At 44.6% G+C, this 22,235-nt stretch overlaps 1 protein-coding gene across 4 annotated transcripts; it reads right to left on the reverse strand.

The window, feature by feature from the left end:
• Nucleotides 1–896: 896 nt before the first annotated feature.
• serpinc1 (serpin peptidase inhibitor, clade C (antithrombin), member 1) lies at nt 897–20,509 on the reverse strand. 4 transcript variants are annotated; one of them, XM_073063728.1, is made up of 7 exons: nt 20,353–20,509; nt 17,584–17,993; nt 15,676–15,891; nt 14,544–14,681; nt 9,651–10,044; nt 8,853–8,917; nt 897–1,166 (listed from the first exon to the last, which is right to left on the reverse strand). In XM_073063728.1, exons 2-7 carry the CDS (start codon nt 17,977–17,979, stop codon nt 978–980), a joined length of 1,398 nt encoding a protein of 465 aa, XP_072919829.1. In that variant the 5' UTR covers nt 17,980–17,993; nt 20,353–20,509; the 3' UTR covers nt 897–977. The 4 variants fall into 4 exon arrangements, with proteins under 4 accessions (XP_072919829.1, XP_072919830.1, XP_072919827.1 ...); XM_073063729.1 differs by having other exon boundaries at nt 17,584–17,980; nt 20,353–20,504; XM_073063726.1 differs by lacking the exon at nt 20,353–20,509 and adding an exon at nt 19,937–19,956 and having other exon boundaries at nt 17,584–17,980.
• Nucleotides 20,510–22,235: the final 1,726 nt, after the last annotated feature.

Consider the following 22,235-nt stretch of genomic DNA (forward strand, 5'->3'; position numbering starts at 1 on the left):
AGCAGAGGAGCTCATCACCACAAAGTACACAAGCCATCTCCTGCCTCATCTGCAGAAGAGTCCGATTTTTGGAACAAACTGAACTGGAGTAGAAGCTAGTCTTCTTTTGATCCAAGAGGCTTGGGCAAAAACTGAGTAATGTTGCAGTGGTAAACAGTTTTGGGGAGGCTGCATTTGGAATATTGTGTTTAGTTTTGGTTGATGTGCCATAGGAAAGATGTCATTAAGCTGGAGAGTACAGAGGAGGTTTATAAGGATGTTGCTGGAACTCAAGGGAAACTCAAGGCAAGCTAGGACTTCATTCATTGGAGTGCAGGAGAATGAGAGTTGATCATATAAAATGTATAATATCATAAGGATGGGTTAATGCATGCAGTCTTTTTGCCAGGGTTGATGAATCAAGAGCATAGGTTTAAGGTTAGAGAGGATTTAAGAGAAACCCAAGGAGCAACTTTTTTTTTCATTCAGAGATGGTCAGTATATGGAGTAAGTTGCCTGCAGTGTTCAAAGCAGGTACATTAACCACATTTAAAGGTTATTGGATAAGTATGTGAAAAGGAGAGGCTTAGAGGGATATAGGCAAATGGGACTACCTTAGACCCACATTTTGGTTGGCATGGATGAGATGGATTGAAGGGCTTGTTTCTATTCTGAATGACTGGACTGAAGAAAAAAAGATTTAAGAAACAAAACCAAAAATCCTTAGCAGCTTAGGCATCTTGGCAGGTGCAAGGTTTACTCCCTCCACAGATACTGGTCAAGCACTTCCAGCAAGTACTGTGTTCTCATTTCATGTTAACACCACCTGCAGTATTTTGCTTTACAATTACACTTGTTCATGGTGAGGTGCGTTGGAGTGTTCCTAAGGTCCAAAAGAAGTGACAGAGTAGTCTATCTTTCTTTATTTTGTTTAATAAGATAACAACCCTGTAAGCACTTGATTAAGTTTGTGTAACTACTGTAACGATGATAATGATTCATTCCCCTCGTTGTGGTGGACAGGGGTCAGATATTCTCCCCATGAAGATGATGGCATTGATGGCGACTTCTCGAATCAGCAGGATGAAAGGCTGGTTGGCGTTGAAAACCTCCAGGCCCGGACGCAATGAACGTCCCATCAACATCACGGCCGTGGCGGCTGCAGCCTCACTGCCTTCCTCGTTCACCTGCCAGGCAATGTGTCCATGTCAGGCTGACCCAGTACACAGATGTCAAACCCTCCCATTGGATAGAGAACAAAGCTGCTGCTACACTGCACTGGCAAACACTTGCAGAAAGTGTACCATGTGGATGATGTAGAGTGTAGCACAGTCTTTATACCAGCAGTATAACACCCCCAGATTAGGCATAATGGAATGGGTATGGAGTAAAATCCCTAACACACTGGCCCATCACACCTGGCCAGCATGAAATCAACATAGATTAGACACAGAGTAAAGCTGTCCCAACACACACTCACAGGACAGAGACAGAATGGGTTAGATACAGAGTAAAACTCCCTCCACACTGATCACACACTACCACAACAGAGATAGAATGGATTAGATACAGAGTGAAGCTCCATCTACACTGTCCCATCACACACTCCTAGGGCAGGAACAGCACAAGTTAAATATAGAATAAAGTTTCTCCCTTAGGCTATCCCATCATATCAATTCAGGACATGTACAGCTGACACCAAGTGAAACTCAGTCTACATGGGAATTCTCCCACACTGTTATTCAACTACTAGTCCATATGAACTGGAGAAACATTCAAAACAAACCACAACATGGAAATTTAAATAGAGAATCAAATGATCTGGAGTAAAATACCACCATGATCTGAGAGATGACATCAAAAAACATCCACCTAATTTAGATACTTACTCAGGGAAGAAATTTTGTTCTTTACAGGTCAGGCCTGTATATTGACTTTCAACCACGCTTCAAGAACATAAAGAACTGTATCAAGGGAAGCCAAGGGACCCGTGAGTTTCTGCCATAATTTAGTAACATCAGCTCCACTTCCCTGTCTATTCCCTATAACCCTCAAGCCTCCATTGAGCAAATATCGGTCTATTTTGGCCTTCAATGGCCACAAATCTCTGGGCTAGAGACCTCCAGGAGTTACACTCTTCTGAGAGAAGAAATTCCACTTCATCCCCATATCAGGAGACTATGCTCTTGAGTTCTAGATGACCTTAAAGGGGGAACAATATCACAGCATCCACTCTATGAAGGCACCCTGGATTTTTCTGACTCCCCTCTAAACTCATCAGAGTATTGGCACAAATTCTCCTCATAAGAGAGCCTCATCATGGCAAGAGTGCTCCTTGTGAACTTACACTAAAGTATTTCCAGTGCAAATATACTCCCCCCCCCCTCAAAGTAGGAGACTATGATAGGACCAGATGCCATCTCATTGGCTCTTCACACAACTCTGGTCTATCTGGACAGCAAAGATGCTTACATCAGGATGCTCTTTATCAATTACAGCTTAGCATTTAACATCATCATCCCCTCAAAGCTGGTCAAGACCTGGGCCTCATAAGCCCCTTGTGCAATTGGGTCCTGGATTTTCAAACAACAACACACACAAAATGCTGGTGGAACACAGCAGGCCAGGCAGCATCTATAGGGAGAAGCGCTGTCGATGTTTCAAATCTCTTACGATCTTTCCTTTTGGTTAGTCCTGACGAAGGGTTTCGGCCCAAAACATTGACAGCGCTTCTCCCTGTAGATGCTGCCTGGCCTGCTGTGTTCCACCAGCATTTTGTGTGTGTTGTTGTTTGAATTTCCAGCATCTGCAGATTTCCTAGTGGATCCTGGATTTCCTCACTTGTAGACCCCAATGCAGGCCTGGTATAAGAACACCAAATCCTTTGAGCGGGAAATCCTACAAAAGGTAGTGGATTCAACACAGTATATCATGGGGAAATCCCTCCCAACCATAGAAAAGCAGCATCCATTACCAAAGATCCTCACCACCCAGGCCATGGTCTTATCTCACTGCTGCTATCAGATAGAAGGCACAAGAGACTCAGGACTCGCACCACTAGGTTCAAGAACAATTACTACCCTTCAACCATCAAGCTCTTGAACAAAAGAAGGGGAGAAGGGTGGATGAACTTAGAGAATGGATTGATAGCTGGAAATATGATGTTGTAGCTATTAGTGAAACATGATTGTAGGAGGGGTGTGATTGACAACTAAGTATTCCTGGATTTCCTTGCTTCAGGTGTGATAGAATCGGAGGGGCAAGGGGGGAGGTGTTGCATTACTTGTCCAAGAAAATATTACAGCTGTGCTTTGGCAGGATAGATTAGAGGGCTCATTAAGGGAGGCTATTTGGGTGGAATTGAGGAATGGGAAAGGTGTAATAACATTTATAGGGGTGTATTATAGACCACCTAATGGGGAGCGAGAATTGGAGGAGCAAATTTGTAAGGAGATAGCAGATATTTGCAGTAAGCACAAGGTTATGATTGTGGGAGATTTTAATTTTCCACACATAGACTGGGAAGCCCATTCTGTAAAAGGGATGGATGGTTTGGAGTTTGTAAAATGTGTGCAGGATAGTTTTTTGCAGCAATACATAGAGGTACCAACTAGAGAAGGGGCAGTGTTGGATCTCCTGTTAGGGAATAAGATAGGTCAGGTGACGGAGGTATGTGTTGGGGAGCACTTCGGGTCCAGTGATCACAATGCCATTAGTTTCAATATAATTATGGAGAAGGATAGGACTGGACCCAGGGTTGATATTTTTGATTGGAGAAAGGCTAACTTTGAGGAGATGCAAAAGGATTTAGAAGGAGTGGATTGGGACAATTTGTTTTATGGGAAGGATGTAATAGAGAAATGGAGGTCATTTAAAGGTGAAATTTTGAGGGTACAGAATCTTTATGTTCCTGTTAGGTTGAAAGGAAAGGTTAAAAGTTTGAGAGAGCCATGGTTTCAAGGGATATTGGAAACTTGGTTCGGGAAAAGAGAGAGATCTACAATAAATATAGGCAGCATGGAGTAAATGAGGTGATCGAGGAATATAAATAATGTAAAAAGAATCTTAAAAAAGAAGTTAGAAAAGCTTAAAGAAGATATAAGGTTGCTTTGGCAAGTAAGGTGAAAATAAATTCATAGAGTTTCTACAGTTATATTAATAGCAAAAGGATAGTGAGGGATAAAATTGGTCCCTTAGAGAATCAGAGTGGACAGCTATGTATGGAGCCAAAAGAGATAGGGGAGATCTTGAACAATTTCTTTTCATCGGTATTCACTAAGGAGAAGGATATTGAATTGTGTAAGATAAGGGAAACAAGTAGAGTAGTTATGGAAACTATGATGATTAAAGAAGAGGAAGTACTAGAGCTTTTAAAGAATATAAAAGTGGATAAGTCTCCGGGTCCTGACAGGATATTCCCTCAGACTTTGAGGGAAGTTAGTGTAGAAATAGCAGGGGCTCTGACAGAAATATTTCAAGTGTCACTAGAAACGGGGATGCTGCGGGAGGATTGGCGTATTGCTCATGTGGTTCCGTTGTTTAAAAAGGGTTCTAAGAGTAAACCTAGCAATTAAGTTTGACGTCAGTAAATTAATGGAAAGTATTCTTAGAGATGGTATATATAATTATCTGGATAGACAGGGTCTGAGTAGGAGCAGTCAACATGGATTTGTGTGTGGAAGGTCATGTTTGACAAATCTTATTGAATTTTTTGAAGAGGTTACTAGGAAAGTTGACGAGGGTAAGCAGTGGATGTTGTCTATATGGACTTCAGTAAGGCCTTTGATGAGGTTCCACATGGAAGGTTAGTTAAGAAGGTTCAATCGTTAGGTATTAATATTGAAGTAGTAAAATGGATTCAACAGTGGCTGGATGGGAGATGCCAGAGAGTAGTGGTGGATAACTGTTTGTCAGGTTGGAGGCTGGTGACTAGTGGTGTGCCTCAGGGATCTGTACTGGGTCCAATATTGTTTGTCATATATACTAATGATCTGGATGATGGGGTGGTAAATTGGATTAGTAAGTATGCAGATGATACTGAGGTAGGTGGCGTTGTGGATAATGATGTAGGTTTTCAAAGCTTGCAGGGAGATTTAGGCCAGTTAGAAGAGTGGGCTAAACGATGGCAGATGGAGTTTAATGCTGATAAGTGTGAGGTGCTACATTTTGGTAGGAATAATCAAAATAGGACATACGTGGTAAATGGTAGGGCATTGAGGAATGCAGTAGAACAGAGTGATCTAGGAATAATGGTGCATAGTTCCTGAAGGTGGAATCTCATGTGGATAGGGTAATGAAGAAAGTTTTTGGTATGCTGGCCTTTATAAATCAGAGCATTGAGTATAGGAGTTGGGATGTAATGTTAAAATTGTTCAAGGCATTGCTAAGGCCGAATTTTGAGTACTATGTACAGTTCTGGTCACCGAATTATAGGAAAGATGTCAACAAATTAGAGAGAGTACAGAGGAGATTTACTAGAACATTACCTGGGTTTCAGCACCTAAGTTACAGAGAAAGGTTGAACAAGTTAGGTCTTTATTCTTTGGAGTGTAGAAGGTTGAGGGGGCACTTGATAGAGGTATTTAAAATTATGAGGGGGATAGATAGAGTTGACGTGGATAGGCTTTTTCCATTGAGAGTAGGGGAGATTCAAACAAGAGGACATGAGTTGAGAGTTAAGGGGCAAAAGTTTAGGAGTAACACAAGGGGGAACTTCTTTACTCAGAGAGTAGTAACTATGTGGAACGAGCTTCCAGTAAAAGTGGTAGAGGCAGGTTCGATTTTGTCATTTTAAAAAAATTGGATAGGTATATGGACAGGAAAGGAATGGAGGGTTATGGGCTGAGTGCAGGTAGGTGGGACTAGGTGAGAGGAAGCGTTTGGCACAGACTAGAAGGGCCAAGATGGCCTGTTTCTGTGCTGTAATTGTTATATGGTTATATGGTTTGTTAACTACACTCATTTGAAGATTCTTTAATCTTATTATTTCATGCTTGTATTTTTTGCTATTTATTTATATCTGGATCTGCACAGTTGTTCATTGATCCAGTTTACAGTTACTGTACTACAGATATGCTAACCATGACCACTGAGAAAGAATCTCAGGGTTGTATGTGGTGACATGTACATTCTCTGATAATAAATTTTACTTTGAACTCTGATCCCAGGAATTAACCTGTTAAATTCCTTGAAATGCCTCCATCTATGATGTCCCTTTTTTAGGTAAGGGGACCAAAACTGTCATCAGTATTCTTGTTGTGGCCTCACTACACCTCTGAAATTGGAACGAGATTTCCCTAATTTCATTTTTTTGCTATAAAGATTAATGTTCCTTTTGCCTTCCTGATTACATACTGCACGGGCATGCTAACTTTATACATTTCATATCCAACATCCAGGCACGACTGAATTTCTCACTTAAACAGTACTCTACTTTTCTACTCTATCTGATAATTAGATAACTTGCTCTCCACATTATACTGCATCTGATAAACTGTTGTCCTCTCACTTTGTCCATCTATATCCTTTTGTAAATTCCTGAAATCTTCCACACAGCTTGTTTTCCAAACATCATTATGCTGAGGAAATCCACGTCCACATCCACATCCTTAATAAAGTTTGAGAATAGTCATGCTTCCAACACACAAACTAGATAGTTTGCCAATCCAAAATGACCCATTTATCATTACTTTATTTTCTGTTTGTTACCCAGTTGGATATCCAAGCTAATACATAACCCCAATTACTATGCAGTAGGTCTAACTATAAGCAATAACCTTTCATCTGGACCAGACTGAGTGCCGTATACAAATCCAGATATACTCCATCCATTGGTTCCTTTTACACTGTACCTGGTACATTTTCAGAGAGTTCCACTAAGCTTGTCAAACATAATTTCCTTTTCAAAAAACCATATTGCCTCTGCTGATAAATGGTTTTCTAAATACCCTTGCGTTTCCCATGGGAGGAGAGTTAGTAAAACTGGAAGGCATATGTTTAAGGTGAGAGGAGAAACACTTAATAGGGGCAACTTTTCACCCAAGAGAGTAGTCAGTATATGGAACAAGCTGCTGAAGTAGTTGAAGCAGGTACATTGACAACATTTAAAAGCCAATTGGACAAATAGACAGGAAATGTTTTGAGAGATATGGGCAAAATGAAGACAAATGGCGTTAATGTAGAAAGACATAGATGTTGAAGGACTCTATGAGTAATGCACTCAACATCAGCAAAAGCAAGGAATTAATTGTGAACTTCAAGGAAAGGAAGTCAGAGAACATGCACCAGTCCTCCTTGAGTATTGGCTGTAGAAAGGGCGAACAGTTTCAGGAAGACTGTCAGCATCTTAAGCGATCTGCCTGGGCCCAAGGCATTGATGTGATCACAAAGGCAGGCTACAGGCTCTGCTTCATTAGGAGTTTGAGGAGATTTGGTATGTTACCAAAGACTTTACATATTTCTATAGTGGAACAGTAGAGAGAATTCTGACCAGCTGCATCAGAGCTTGGTATGGAGGTTCCTCTACATAGGATCACAAGAGACTACAGAAGGCTGTAGATTCAGCCACTTCCATCATGGGCACAACCCTCCCACCACTGAGGACATTTTCAAGAGGTGGGGCTTCAAGCAGGCAGCAACAATGATTAAATATCCTCACCATCCAGGACATGCCCCCCTTGAATTACTATAATCGGGGAGGAGGTTCAGGAACCTAAAGACCCCCACTCAACATTTTAAGAATAGCTTCACCTCCACCATCAGAATTTCTGAACAGCCCATGAACTCATTAGCACTACCTTGCTGAATTCACGAATACTAACCTGCTATTTGTCTTTTGCTCTATTTATTTATTTTGTAAGTTTAATGTCTTGTATTGTATTGCGGTCAGTAAACAACCAATTTCACAACATACTGGATATCAAGTGATTACGATTCTGATTCCAACATTTGTCGCTGACAAGTCTATAATTTACAGACCTATATTGACGGGCTGGCTGGCCCAATAAATTTTTTAAAAGAGAAAATTAAATATACTGTAAATGAGAAACAGTGTAAAGAGCCTGGACTCTCCCATGGTATTGTCTCAGAGCAAATTCCAGATTCAGTAAACCAATAAGCATTGCTATTACCCAGACTGGGTTCTCAGAAATACTCTCTCAGGTTAAAGAAGCCTCGGACAGTTGGGCGGCAATTCCCAAAATTACAGGTAGATAGGATGGTGAGGAGGACACCTGGCATGCTTGCCTTCGTTAGACAAGGTTTGAAAACTGGAACTTGGTTATCATGTTACAGTTACACATGGTGTTGTAAGGGTACACTTGGAGTACTGCACACACCTGTGGTTATCCCACTAGAGGAAGGATGTCTTTAAACCAGAGAGGGTGCAGAAACTTACAAGGATGTTACTGGGACTGAAGGGCTTAGACATACTGGACAGGTGGGACTTCTTTCCCTGGAACATAGGCCTTGTCAATGTTTATGCTTTCATGTGGGGCATTGATAAGGTAAGTGGTCAGAGTCTCTGGCCCAGGGTAGGGAGTCTAAAATATAAAGTGACGGACGAAAAATTTAAAAAGGACCTTTAGAGCAGGGGATGGTCAGTATATGCTATGAGCTGACAGAAGAAGTGGTTGAGGCAGGTACATTAACAACATTTTAAAGACATCTGGACAGGTATATGGATTGGAAAATCTCAGAGGGAATATCGAGCAAATACCGGTAAATGAGACTAGCTCAGGTAGGCACTGTGGCCAGCAGATAGATGAGTTGGGCTGTTTCCATCCACATGGGGACACTACTAGGGAGACAGCTTCCTGGAGTGCAGCTGTCAGCAAACAGAGGCTTATTTACAGGTAAGACAGAAAACAACATACCTCCAAAAAGGCTTTATGAAATGCATCGGAAACATAAAGGTCAGTGTGCATTCCTTCAACTAGTCCTGTAAGGTAAACACAATCAACGTTTCTCAGCGTGCAATAAGCAGAGAGACAAAACACCATCAGTCTGCTGTCAAACCTGAGGTTGATCAGAACAGATTCTGACTAACAGTACGCAGGGCTGGATGTGGTTCAAAGCCTTGGTTAGCTCCATCTGGTGAGGGTGGATAATACAGGGATCTGGATGTGACCAGAAGTAGGAAACTGAATGGACAGAGGTATTGAGAGAGGAGCAGGGAGGGGGGAGGGGTTGGAGATGGGGGAGGGGATGGAGGAAGGGGAAAGGATGGGGAGGTAGAGGGATTGGAGGGGGAGGATGATAGGAGGAAGGTAGGAGACAGAGTAGGTGGAGGGAGAGGATATGAGAAGGGAGGGAGATGATGTGGAAGGATGGAGGGGACCAGGAAATAGATGTTGAGGAGACAGGGAGAGGGAGTGGAGGGAGACAGGAAGGTGTGTAGCGAGGGAGATGGAGAGGGGTTTAGGGAGGGTTATGGGTAGATGTGTGAAAGGGAAACATCAGATCGGAGAAGGGAAGGTCAGGGAGCATTTGGGAAGTTGATGGTAAGGTAGGGTGGGCAGAACGGGATGAAGAGAGTGATATGGGCAAGGTAAAGGTGGGAGATGGGCAATAGACTGGGTGACGAGGAGGATGAGCGGGGATGGTGTGTAGGGGTTGGGTAGATTGTGGGTGGTGAGTAGTGACCGAGAGCGGAGGGAACATCACACACAAACCTGGGAGACTTGCTTTCTCAGCGTTGAACAGGTCGACCAGGCCCATCTGCTTTAGCTTGTTGGTCAGGCTGAATGAATCCTCGACACGGAATTGAGGGATCGCGAGCTCCACCTCCACTACATTCAGCCTGTTGAGCCAGCCCAGCATCTTCTCGTGGCTCAATGCAGCCTCGATCTCCTGCAGGTTGCCTCCCGCCATGGGGAGGATCAGCACCATGGAGACATCGTCGCCTTTATACGGGAGCTCAATCACCTTCACCTTGTCTGCTGTGAATTTGCCAAATCGGAAGGAGCCCTGTTGCTGCATCATTGGGACCCGGCACTGGATGTTGGCGGTTTTCTCAAACTCCCTTACTGTTGTCATACGCTTATCAAACATGGACTTCCACAAACCCTGCACAAAGAGGTGAAAACTTACCATTCTTCTCTCTGACATCTGCAGTGGCACAGAAAATCTTACCAATTACAGGCATGGAGAGGATATTTTCAGCAGTGGGAGTGTCTAGGACCTGAGGGCACAGCCTCGGTATAAAAGGACACCATTTAGAACTGAGGTGAGCGGGTGTTTTTTCTTCCAGAGAGCAGTTAATCTATGGAAGCCATTGCCAGCGTGGACTGAGTAGGCAAAACTTTCAGTGTATTTAAGGCAGAATTTGATAGGTTTTTGATTGGCCAGATCTCATTTAGGTTCAGGACCCTTTCAGTAACTATCAGGATGGCAGCTCAGACTGCAGTTCAGACCCTTGGGTTATGTCACAAAGGCCCTGATGACAGACATTCCATCCTGACCTTGGGAACCAGTCCAATGACATTGCTGCAGCTCCTACAGATGACAAGTATTGTCAAATGGAAGACTTAGGCAGCAGCAGCATTCTCTCGACAGAACCCTTGCTCAAGGGGGCAGTCAGAGACCCTCACAGTCAGGAGTTCCTCCCTACGGGTTCCTTACAGAGCATGATGGGAATATTTTTAACAGAAGAAGAGAAAATGGTTGAGGGACACAGTATTTTGTGCTGGGTGAGCATGGAAGAAAACAAAAAAAATCTTAGAAATATGGGAGACAAAGTTTCCAGTGCCAAAGACAAGGGATAGCCCCAGGGAGTGATGTAGATCAGAGGGACTTTGAGTTTGGTTAACCACACACAAAATGCTGCAGAAACTCAGCAGGCCAGGCAGCATCTAGGAAAAGAGTACGGTCAACGTTTCAGGCTGAAACCCTTCTGCAGGACTTCAGGTACATGGTTCTCAATCATCTTCCTAGAGTTGGGGGGGTCAAGAACTCAAGGGAATAGGTTTAAGCTGAGGGACAACTTTATTACACATATGTGGAATGAGCTACCAGAGGAAGCTGTTGAGGAAGATAAGGGAACAGTAGTTGAACAGGTACTGTCCATAGTTTGAAAAGGGTTAGAAGATTACAGCCCAAACACTGGCAAATGGGACATCGTTGTTGACATGGACCAGTTAGGGCAAAGGGCCTGTTCTGCTGCACAACTCTATGAATCTCAAAGAAACAAGTACTAGTTGTGCAGCATCTAGGGAGATGAACAAACAGTTGATGTTTCTGACTGAGCAGCTTCTTCGGGACTGGAGAGGAAGGGGGGAGATGGCAGAATAAAAAGGTGGAGGGGGTGGGGAAGAAGGCTAGCTGGAAGGTGATAGGTGAAGTCAGGTGGGTGGGAAAGGTAAAGGGCTGGAGAGGAAGGTATCTGATGGGAAAGCAGAGTGGACCATAAGAGAAAGGGAAAGAGATGGTGATAGGCAGGGGAGAAGAGTTAAGAGGACACAGAGGGGAATAGAAAAAGAGGTGTTTTTTTTTACTGGAAGGAGGAATCAATATTAATGCCATCAGATTGAAGGCTATTTAGACGGAAGATGAGGTGTTGCTCCTCCACTCTGAGGGAGGCCTCATTGTGGCACAAGAGGAGGCCATGGACCCTCATGTCGGAATGGGAATGGGAATTGGAAATCGGAATTAAAATGTTGACCCACCAGGAAGTTCCGATTTTGGTGGATGGACAGGAGGTGCTTGACAAAGCGTTCCTCCAACTTACAACAGGTCTCACCAACATAGAGGAGGCTGCATCGGGAGCACTAGACACAATGGATGACCCCAGCAGATTCACAGGTGAAGTGTTGCTTCACCTGCAAGGACTGTTTGGGGCCCTGATTGGAAGTGAGAGAGGAGGTGAACGGGCAGGTGTAGCAGTTTGGGAGGGAGATTAGTGGGGTGGGATGAATAAACAAGTGAATCTTGGAGGGAGAAATCCCCGCGGAAAGTGGAGAGTGGTGGGTGGAAGGTAAAAGTGTGTTCTGTGGTAGGATCCTGTTGAAGATGACAGAAGTTGTAGAGGATGATGTATTGGATGCAGAGGCTCATGGAGGGTTAGGTGAGGACAAGAGGAACTCTCTCACTGTCAAGACAGCAGGAAGATGGGATGAATGTGGATCTTTGGGAAATGGAGGAGTTACGGGCGGGGGCAGCATGAATGGTGGAAGAAGGAAAACTCCATTCTTAAAAGAAGGACATCTCTGATGTCCTGTAAAGGAAAGCCTCCATCCTGGAAACAAATATTTTAATTCTGATTCCCATTCCTGTTCTGATATGTTGGCCCATGGCCTCCTTTTGTGCTATGATGAGGCACCCTCAGGTTGGAGGAGCAAAACCTTATATTCCGTCTGGGTAGCCTCCAGCCTAATGGCATGAATATTGATTTCTCCTTCTGATATAAAAAAAATCCCTCCCCTTCTTCTCTTCTTCTATTCCCTACTCTTGTCTTTTACCCCTTCTCACCTCCCCCTAGTGCCCCTGTCCCTTCCCTTTCTCCTGGGGTCCATTCTCCTCTCCTGTCAGATTCCTTCTTCTCCATCCACCTGACTTCACCTATCACCTTCCAGCTATCCTCTTTCCCCTCCCCCCCACCTTTTTATACTGGCGTCTTCCCCCTTTTTTTGCAGTCCTGAAGAAGAGTCTCAACCTGAATTGTCAACTTTTTGTTCAGTTTCATAGATACTGCCTGGCCTGAGTTCCCCTAGTATTTTGTGTGTGTTGCCTTGGATTTCCAGCATCTGCAGAATCTCTTCTGTTTACATGCTAGTTATAATACCTATGGAAAACCAATTAATCTGGAACCTGATAAATCCAAAAGAGCTAATGAGCTACATCCCAAAGATTTGAGAGAGATGGCTCTGGAGAGAAATGAGTCTCTTTTCTCATCTTCCAGGTGATTGGAATGATTCCTACGGATTACAGGGTGATGAACATCAATCCATTATTTAAGGAAGGAGGGAAAGGGTCTAACCAACTCGTTGACCTGATGTCAATAGCTGGGAATGTTGAAATCAATTGTAAGGGATGTGAAATCAAAGCGCTAAGAAAATAATAATATAATTGAACAGAGTCTACACAAATTTATCAAAAGAAATTGGTGTTTGATTAACCCACTGGAGTTTATTGTGTTGTATGAAGCGGAGGTATCAGCGGATGTGGAATATTTGGAATTACAGAAGGTTTTTGATAAGGTCATGCATAAGAAGTCAATGAACAAGATCTGAGCACATAGAGTCATGCAGAATGGAAATGGTCCATGCAGACCAAAACTCCCATCCAAACCTATCCCATTTACTCAACATGTAGGGCATATCTCTTTAAACATTTCCTATCCATCTATCTGTCCAAGTACCTGTTAAATGTTGCTAATGTACCTGCCTCAAAGACTTCCTCTGCTAGCTCAATTCGCATTCTAACCACCCTCTGGGCGAGAAAAAATGCCCTTAGGTCTGTATTAAATGTCTCCTTGCACACCTTAAATTCTTTAGTTCTTGATTCCCCAACCCTGGGAAATGGACTATGTGCATTGGCCCTCATGATTTTATACGCCTCTATAAGATCATCCCTCATTGTCCCACACGCCAATGGTAAAAGTCACAATCCACTCAACCACGGTTCCCTCAGCTCCAGGCAACATCCTTCATGGACATTATACACTGGAGTGGATAGAGTAACCGTGCACGGGAACAGTCTCTCAGGCTTAACTGGTCTGTACTGACCAAGATTCCCATCTAAGCTGGCCACATTTGTCTACAGGTGTCCCATATCCCTCTAAACCTTTCCTATCCATGTAGCTGTCCAAGTACATTTTAAATGTTTTTAATGTATCTGCCTCAACCACTTCCTGGTATTGCATGCATTTCCATGACCACTGTCTGGATAAACAAGTTGCTCCCCTCATACCTTAAGCTAAAGTTCTTTGGGTCTTGATACCCCAACCCTGAGGACAAAGACCGTGTGCATTGACCCTCTTTATTCCCCTCATGATTTTATCCAACACTATAAGATTATCTTTCATTCTTGTCATCTGTCAAGTGGGGAGACTGAGAAGGTTAGCGTTGGTTTAGAAGAATGAGAGGGGACCTCAATGAAATGTGCAACATTTGTTGTTGGTATTGAGACCAGCTGGATGGACACCATGGGTGGCATAGACTGGTGGAGCCAAAGGGCCTCTACCTGAGCCGTGTTTCTCTATGACTCCATGGTAGGGAGACCGAAACCATACACAGTGCTCCAGGAGAAAAAATGAAGTTGCAGTTCAGCCTTGAACAGGCAGCACTGTCTTCTCCTGCTCCAGTTTCTCTCTGATTTCAATAGTCTCGAGTCATCCCCATGCCTTGCATCCAGGGAACTGTTACATTCTTATATTCCTCCTGTTTGAACTATGAAATCCTGACCTGGGCCAATAGTTCAGGGAACCTCTGGGTTAAAGCAACAAGAGGTGACATGAGGGGTGTCCATCTCTTTCAGTTCCTGAGAAGGGTTGGGAGGTCTCATAACCCTTTGCAACCAGATATACAGGAGCTCAGAGAGACTGACAGACTGTAGGGATGACAGCTCACCTTAAAATATATAGCGTTGATGATGACCAAAGTGGTGAAGGGAGTTATTGCATCTGGGGGAAGGAGATTCTTGATGAGCCCTTCAGTCTTGTTGGCCACCCAAGAGTTGATATAGTTTCTGGCCACATTGGGCTTCTCCTGCCAAGGAAAAAGCAAAATTTTTAACTGTGTTCAACAGCCCCAAGTTGTCCCAATGCTTCACACACAGAGATGAGGTTTCATTGAAGGTTAGTCGCTATTGTCAGAAAGGAACCTGTGCACTGCAAGCTCCTACAAGGAGATAAATTTCCAGCTAATCTGATCTTTTAAAGTGGTGACAATATTGAAGATTTTCCTCAACCCTTCTTCAGACAACATCAACCCAAGTTAGTAGACATGGTTTTGTTGAAACATTCCTGGAGATATAATACTGGCACACTCCTGACAATGACAGGATGGGTCTCAGCTAGTTGGTTACAGGATCTCCAATAGAAGAGCAGTTTCTCTCCTGGATCTTCAGTGGATCCTGTGGAAAATCCTTGGCACAGGGGTCCATTGAAAGGGTTACCCATTAGCCTCATTAGCTCAGGGAGGAGGGGTGGGATGGTGATGAGGTGGCATGGCCAGACACTGAAAGGCCTAGATAAAGTGGACGTGAACAGGATGTTTTCATTAACAGGAGAGTCCAGAATCAGAGGTCTGAGGACACAGGCATCCCTTTAAAGCTGAGATGAGCAGGAATCCCTTCAGCCAGAGTGTAATGAACCTGTGGAACCTGCTGGCACAGAGGCAGTGGCAGCCAAATCATTGGGTAGTTTGAAGGCAGAGATTGACAAGTTCTTCATGAGTAAAGGGGTTAGAGGTTACAGGGAGTAGTGGGAGAATCAGGTTGAAAATCTCTGCCACGGTAGAAATGATTGGATGGGCTGAATGCCCTCATTCTGCTCCTACATCTTCTAACCTCAGTATTCCGTGGAGGTTGATTTTCTTTCTTCTTTCCTTCTATTCTCTCTTTTCACTAGCTTCTCTCCCCTTCCCCTCTTTTTCCATAGATATCCTTCCCTCCTCACCACGTCTCCTCCCCTTCCCTCCTCCTTCTGACCATCCCTCCCCGCTCTGCTTTCCTCCCACCAGCTCCTCCAAATTCTCTCACCCTGAAGTTAAGTGGGATCAGCTTTGCTTTGTACACAGCCTCACTGATGTTCTGGAAAGTTCTGTTGTAGGTCAGCGCCTTGTCGCCAAAGAGGCGGTTGGCCGATACCAGCTCTGATGACTTGTTGGCTTTGCGATACAGTCTGCAGTTGAGTTTGGCAAAGAAGTAGTGGACTTGATCTGATGTCTTCTCTGTGATGGTATCAAACCTAAAGACCTGGTGGTGGGTTGGGAAGGGAATTGGAATAGGTTTATTATTGTCACATGCTCTGAGATACAGTGAAAAACCTGTCTTGAGCACTATTTAAACAGATTACATCATTGCATAATGCATTGAGGTAGATCAAGATAAAACAATAACAGAATGCAAAATGTAACGGCTACAGAACAAGTAGACTGCAGGTAGTCAATAAAATGCAAGATCAAGAACAAGGATCATAATGAGGATCATAACGAGGTAGATAGTGAATTCAAGAGTCCATCTTATAACACTAGGAAACTATGTGTGACATCCCCTCAATACCACCCCTCCTTCAGCAGGACATTCCCTCAGTAGGATAGTTGTCCATTTGATGGTTTTGTCTGCAAGGAACTAATTCCTTGAGTACAGCAACACGTGAGTGCAGATCCGGAAATCTGGGCCAAAAGAACACGAAATGCTGGGGAATCTCAGTGGGTCAAGTAGCATCTGAGGAGGGAAATGGACAGTCAAGATTTCAGGCAAAGACCCTTCATCTGTAGACAGAAAGATTAGAGGGGAGATGAGGGGAAGAGGTGGGCCAAGAGCTGGTAGGTGGATGGAGAGGAGAGAGGAAAGAATGACAGATCCTAGGAGGTGATGGGTGGAGGTCACAAAGGGCTGCAGATGGTGCAATCTGATAAGAGAGGAAGGTGGTGCATAGAACCAAGGAGGGAGGTGTGGGACAGATGTGTGGCAATGGAATGAGTGCAGGAGATTAAAGAAATGGGTTGATGGGTGCTAGGTGGAGGAACTGAGTAGATCAGGAGGAGAGACAAAAGGACGTGGGCAGTAGGTTATCTGAAATTGGCACTAGGATGTAGACTAAGCTGAAAATTAGGTGCTGTTTCTGTAATTTGCATTTAGCCTCACATTGGCAGCGGAGGAAACAAAGGACAGGCATGTTGTTGTAACACTAAATTGTAGAAAGTGAAGGAATCAGCCCAGTCCATCGTTGGCAGCACCCGTCTACCACTGACAGCATCAACATGAGGCCACACCTCAAGAAGGCGATGTCTGTCATCAAGGACCCCCATGAGCCAGGTCATGTCCTCTACTCACTGCTATTATCAGGAAGTAGGTTCAAAATCCTGAAGACCCACACCACCAGGTTCAGGAACAGATCCCTTTTACAGTCACCAAGCTGCACTGCCCCAATCCCTCCTCAGGGGTACAAAACTACAGACCACTTCTCGCACTGCCTTGAACTTGTCTCTGATTATAGCTGTTTTTTCACACTAATACCTTGTTTTCCACTCTTGTATAAATTATGTATAATCTTTTTTATAATTTATATTCTATTTGTTGTCTGTGCCTATGAGTCAGTGATGTTCCTACAAACACGTTTTCCATAATAACTATGCCTCACTGTCACACTGTGCACATCACAATAAATGCGACTTGCATGAGGAGGAGAATTGAAATGGTTGCCAAACAGGAGTTCCAGGCAATTACGGTGGATGGAGCACAGGTGCTCGGCAAAAAGGTTCCCGATCCTGCGTGTAGTCTCACCAGTGTAGGGGAGGCCACGTTGATGGTATGCAGGATATACAGCTGGCCATCCAGACCTTTGGTACTTTGGTTACCTACTCATGCCTGTCATCCTGTTGCTGTGGCTTCGTGATTATGAACCCTGAGCCACCAGTAACCCTGTACGCTGTAGGCACCCACCTCCATCAGCTGCCGCAGGGTGTTGCCACAGGCACCCAGCTTGGTCATGGCGAAGGCTGTCGAGATGCTGAGTGGTGACATGAAGATGTTCTGGGTGTTGGACTTTGAACTGGCAAGACGTTTGTAGAACTCAAAGGCAAACTTGCTGATGGAGCGAGACAGTTCCCAGACCCGAGGGTTTGTGTTCTCCGGATATTTCCTGGGACTGTGCTGGCTCGCTTTCTGGCGGCCATCTGTTGGCTGGTGACCCTTGTCTGGAGTTCGGTAGACGCACATGGGCTGGCCTGGGATATCCTTCAGTTTGGTATTACAGTGGGACAGTCTTTCACCGTTGGACACATGAGGCTGGGTGGTCCCCACCAACACTGCACAAAGCAGCAAGCCGAAGAATTTCATCCTGCAGAAAGAGACTAGGCCGGTAGATGAGGGTTACTCCATAAGCAAATTCATTAGCTTACCACCACATCCACTGTGCTGTCTACACACAACTCAGCACAGCCACAGCCCTTCACAACCATGACGATGTTCTCATAAAGTGAGGTAAATCCGAGGTTTGACATTACATGCAGACCCACCACCAGGGCAGTACTGTGGGGGGGGGGTCGTCACACTGGGAGGAATGGTACTGGGGGGGTCACTGTGGGGGGTTCGTACTGAGGGAGGGTCACACTGTGGGAGGGGTGGTATTGAGGGAGGGTCCCACTGTGGGAGGGGTGGTACTGAGGGAGGGTCCCTCTGTGGGAGGGGTGGTATTGAGGGAGGGTCCCACTGTGGGAGGGGTGGTACTGAGGGAGGATCACACTGTGGGAGGGGTGGTACTGAGGGAGGGTCCCTCTGTGGGAGGGGTGGTATTGAGGGAGGGTCCCACTGTGGGAGGAGTGGTACTGTGGGAGGGTCACATCGTGGGAGGGGTGGTACTGAAGGAGTGTCACACTGTGGGAGGGGAGTTACTGAGGGAGGGTTGGTACTGAGGGATTTTATTCCCTGGTTTGTTGGAGAATGAGTATAGATAGGGTAAATTCAAGCTGGCTTTTTCCACTGAGGTTGGGTGAGACTAAAACATGGAGTCATGGGTTAAGGGTGAAAGGTGAAATGTTTAAGGGGAACACCAGGGGGAAGTTCTTCACTCAGAGGGAGGTGAGAGTGTGGATCGAGGTGCCTGCATAAATGGTAGATGCGAGTTCAGTTTCAAAATTTAAGAGAAATTGGGATCAGTACCTGAATAAGAGAGTTGCAGGTCAATGAGACAAGGCAGAATAATAGTTTGGCATAAACTAGAAGGACCTGGTTCTATGTTCGAGAGCTCTATGACTCTCCTGATCTTTTAAATGCTTGTAGCCCTCTTCTCCCTGAACCCTCAGTCCCTTTTACCTGACTCTTCCAATCTCTTCCTTTCCCTGAATCCTTCTTCCATTTCCATTGCTCCATGACTCTTTATTCTCCCAATCCCTTTTCCTCTCCTGCTCCCTCACCCCTTTCCTCCTTCACCTTCTACTTTCCTGGTCTCCGCTTGGGGGTGACTGGAGCATGGAGGCACTCTGGACTTTGGATGCTTGCTGGGTAACCAGACACTGTTCTCAGCCAGGGAAGGCAGTCTGTGGAAGCTCGGCATGCAGAGTGACAGGCTCTCAAGCGTCTCTGCGGGTGCTGTGTAAATCTCAGCTGTCTCAGTCTGCCCTGGGACATAACTCTCCTTAGAGTCATATAGCACAGAGACAAGCCCTTTGGCTCAGCTAGTGCCGGTCAATCAAGATTCCAGTCCATGCTGCCTGATCTGCTGAGTTCCTTCAGCATTTTCTGTCTGTTTCCCATCTGAGTTTGTACCATTTGTCCACATTTGACCCATATCCCTCTGCCTTTTGAATGCTGTTAATGCACCTGCTGCAACATTTTGTCTAGCAGCTTATTCCACATACTGACTGCTCCCTGGATGAAGAAATTGCCCCTCAGTTTCATATTAAACCTCTCTCTCTCTCACTTTAAACCTACACTCAGTGGCCGCTTTATTAGGGACCTCCTTGTACCTAATAAAGTGGCCATTGAGTTTACGTTCAATGAGTTTACCTGCTGCTGTAGCCATTGATTTTACCCATTGAGTTTACCTGCTGCTGTAGCCCATCCACTTCAAGGTTCGATGTGTTGTGCATTCAGAGATGCTCTTCTGCACACCACTGTTGTAACACAGTTATTTGAGTTACTGTCACCCTCCTGTCAGCCTGAACCAGTCTGGCCATTCTCCTCTGACCTCTCTCATTAACAAGGCATCTCTGCCTACAGACCTGCTGCTCCTTGACAGTGTGCGTTCACCCCATCTTCACCTCACATGATTTTTTATACCTCAAAAAGATCATACCTCATTCTCTGGTGCTCCAATAAATAAAGTCTGAACCTGCTCAACCTCTCTCCATTACTCAGTCCTTCCAGTTTTGGTAACATCTTCATAAATCTCCTCAGAGCTCCAGCTTAATGGCACCTTTCCTATATCAGGGTTATGAAAACTGAAAACAATATTCCAGTTGCAGCCTCACCAGTGTCTTTTACAACTGCTACACTCAGTGTACTGACTGATGAATCCAATGCGTCAGAAGCCTTCCTCGCCACTCTGTCTTCCTGAAAGGTTTCAGGGGACTACCATACATAAATACCATAGGATCCTCCTGTTCCACAACATTCCCCAGGCACTCCGAAAGTCTACTCTCATTTGTCTTCGCAGAATACAATGCCTCACACTGATCCAAAATGAACAGGAACAGGATTTCACCCACGTACCTGTGAATTTCAGTCCTGGCGTGGTGTTTGAAGTGAAAGGGTGAAAAGTTCCTGAATCAGGATAACTGCGGAGACAGCCCAAACAGACGGGTCAGTGGTTGTGAGTATGAAGTGGGAGGTCACTGGAGATTACCGAACCTGTGCAAACAGCAAAAGCAAACGACGGACTGGTTGAAGCTCCACAACAACCATGTTTCGACCTGTGGTTAACCCTTAAGTCCTGCTCCTGTGAACTCTTCTACCCTGAGACAGAAGAGGGGCCACGGAGGGACTTTGGTAAGCCCCGTGAGTAGTCACACCAGCACCCCCAAGTCAAAAAGCCATGGCTTTCACTTCACCAGTGTACGAGTGAGGGAGAGAGGGCTGCATTGTTGAGTGAGACATTTTAAGGAAAACTCACTCTGCCCTGTCCGGTGACAGTACCCACACATCTCTTGTGATGTTGGATGCACAACAAGCAACCCTATGCTCCATCATCAGGGCCAAGGCACTCAGTATTCACTCGTTCTGCCCTATACCCCCACTCCTGCCACCTCCTGCCAGAGGTGAATCAAACAGGTCAATTCAGATGCAGGAGGGGAACTGGAGAGGGAAAGAAATTGTTAGATAAAGAGTGAGAAGAGAGGGGCAGAGAGGAAAATAATTATTTTTAATTTCTAGGATTTGATATATTTGATCATTTCAGGACTTTGCAAAATTAATTCTTTGAACAAAGTGTTGCATTATAGGTAGATCAGTAAGGTTAGGATCGTAAGACAGTCAGACACAGGAGCAGAATTAGGCCATTCAGCTCATTGAGTCTGCTCTGCAATTCCATCATGGCTGATTTATTATCCCTCTCAATCCATTCTCCTACCTTCTCCCCGTTACCTTTAAAGCTGTGACTAATCCAGAACCTCTGTTTCAAATATACTCAATGACTTGTCCTCCATAGCCATCTGTGGCAACAAATTCCACAGCTTCACCACCCTCTCGTTAAATAAATTTCTCTTAATTTCTGTTCTAAATGGTCAGCCCTCTATGCTGAGACTGTGTCCTGGGGTGCAGTCCTTCTGGTCCTGAGATCCACCTTTAGATCTTTCAACTTCCCAAGCAACTTCTCCTTAGTAATAGCAACCACACTCACAAATTTCTGGAATTCTGCTAGTGCCTTCAACAGAGAAGACTGATGCAAAATACCTACTCAGTCCATCCGTTATTTCTTTGTCCCCCATTACTACCTCTCCAGCGTCATTTTCCAGTTGTCCAATATCTAGTCAGTCTTTCTTTTATTCATGAAATATCTGAAAAAAACATTTTGGTATCCTCTTTAATATTATTGGCTAGCTTACCTCTTGGACTTTTTTTTTTGTATCTTTCCATTGATGTTTAAAAGCTTCCCAACCCTCCAACTTCCTACTAATTCTATTATATGCCGTCTCTTTTGCTTTTATGTTGGCTTTGACTTCCTTGTCAGCCATAGATGTATCATCCTCCTTTTAAAACACTTTTTCATCTTTGGGATTTATCTATCCTGCTTCGTCTGAATTGCTTCCAGAAACTAAAGCTATAGGTGCTCTGCCATCATCTCTGCTAGTGTTCCCTTTCAATCAACTTTGGCCAGCTCCTCTCTCATGCTTCTGTAATCCCCTTCACTCCACTGTAATACTGATATCATCTTCAAATACTTCATCTTTTCCCTCTCAAACTGCTGGGGGCTTCTATGGTCACTGTCTCCTAAGGTTCCTTTACCTTAAGCTCCCTAATGCAATTTGATTCATTACTCAACAGCCAATCCAGAATTGCCTTTGCCCTAGACTGTTATCCACAAGCTTCTCTAAAAAGCCATCTCATAGTCATTCTACAAATGCCCTCTCTTGGGATCCAGCACCAACCTGATTTTT

Source organism: Hemitrygon akajei, chromosome 12 (assembly GCF_048418815.1).
Source record: "Hemitrygon akajei chromosome 12, sHemAka1.3, whole genome shotgun sequence".
Classification (NCBI taxonomy): Eukaryota; Metazoa; Chordata; class Chondrichthyes; order Myliobatiformes; family Dasyatidae; genus Hemitrygon; species Hemitrygon akajei.

Bases quoted from the DNA above. Each gene is read 5' to 3' on its own strand.
- serpinc1 (XM_073063727.1), bottom strand. The intron at 15,892-17,583 runs GTGGGTGCCTAC...ACCCACCACCAG, and splicing joins CCCTGCGGCAGCTGATGGAG to GTCTTTAGGTTTGATACCAT. The intron at 10,045-14,543 runs GTGAGCTGTCAT...CTCTTTGTGCAG, and splicing joins TCAACGCTATATATTTTAAG to GGTTTGTGGAAGTCCATGTT.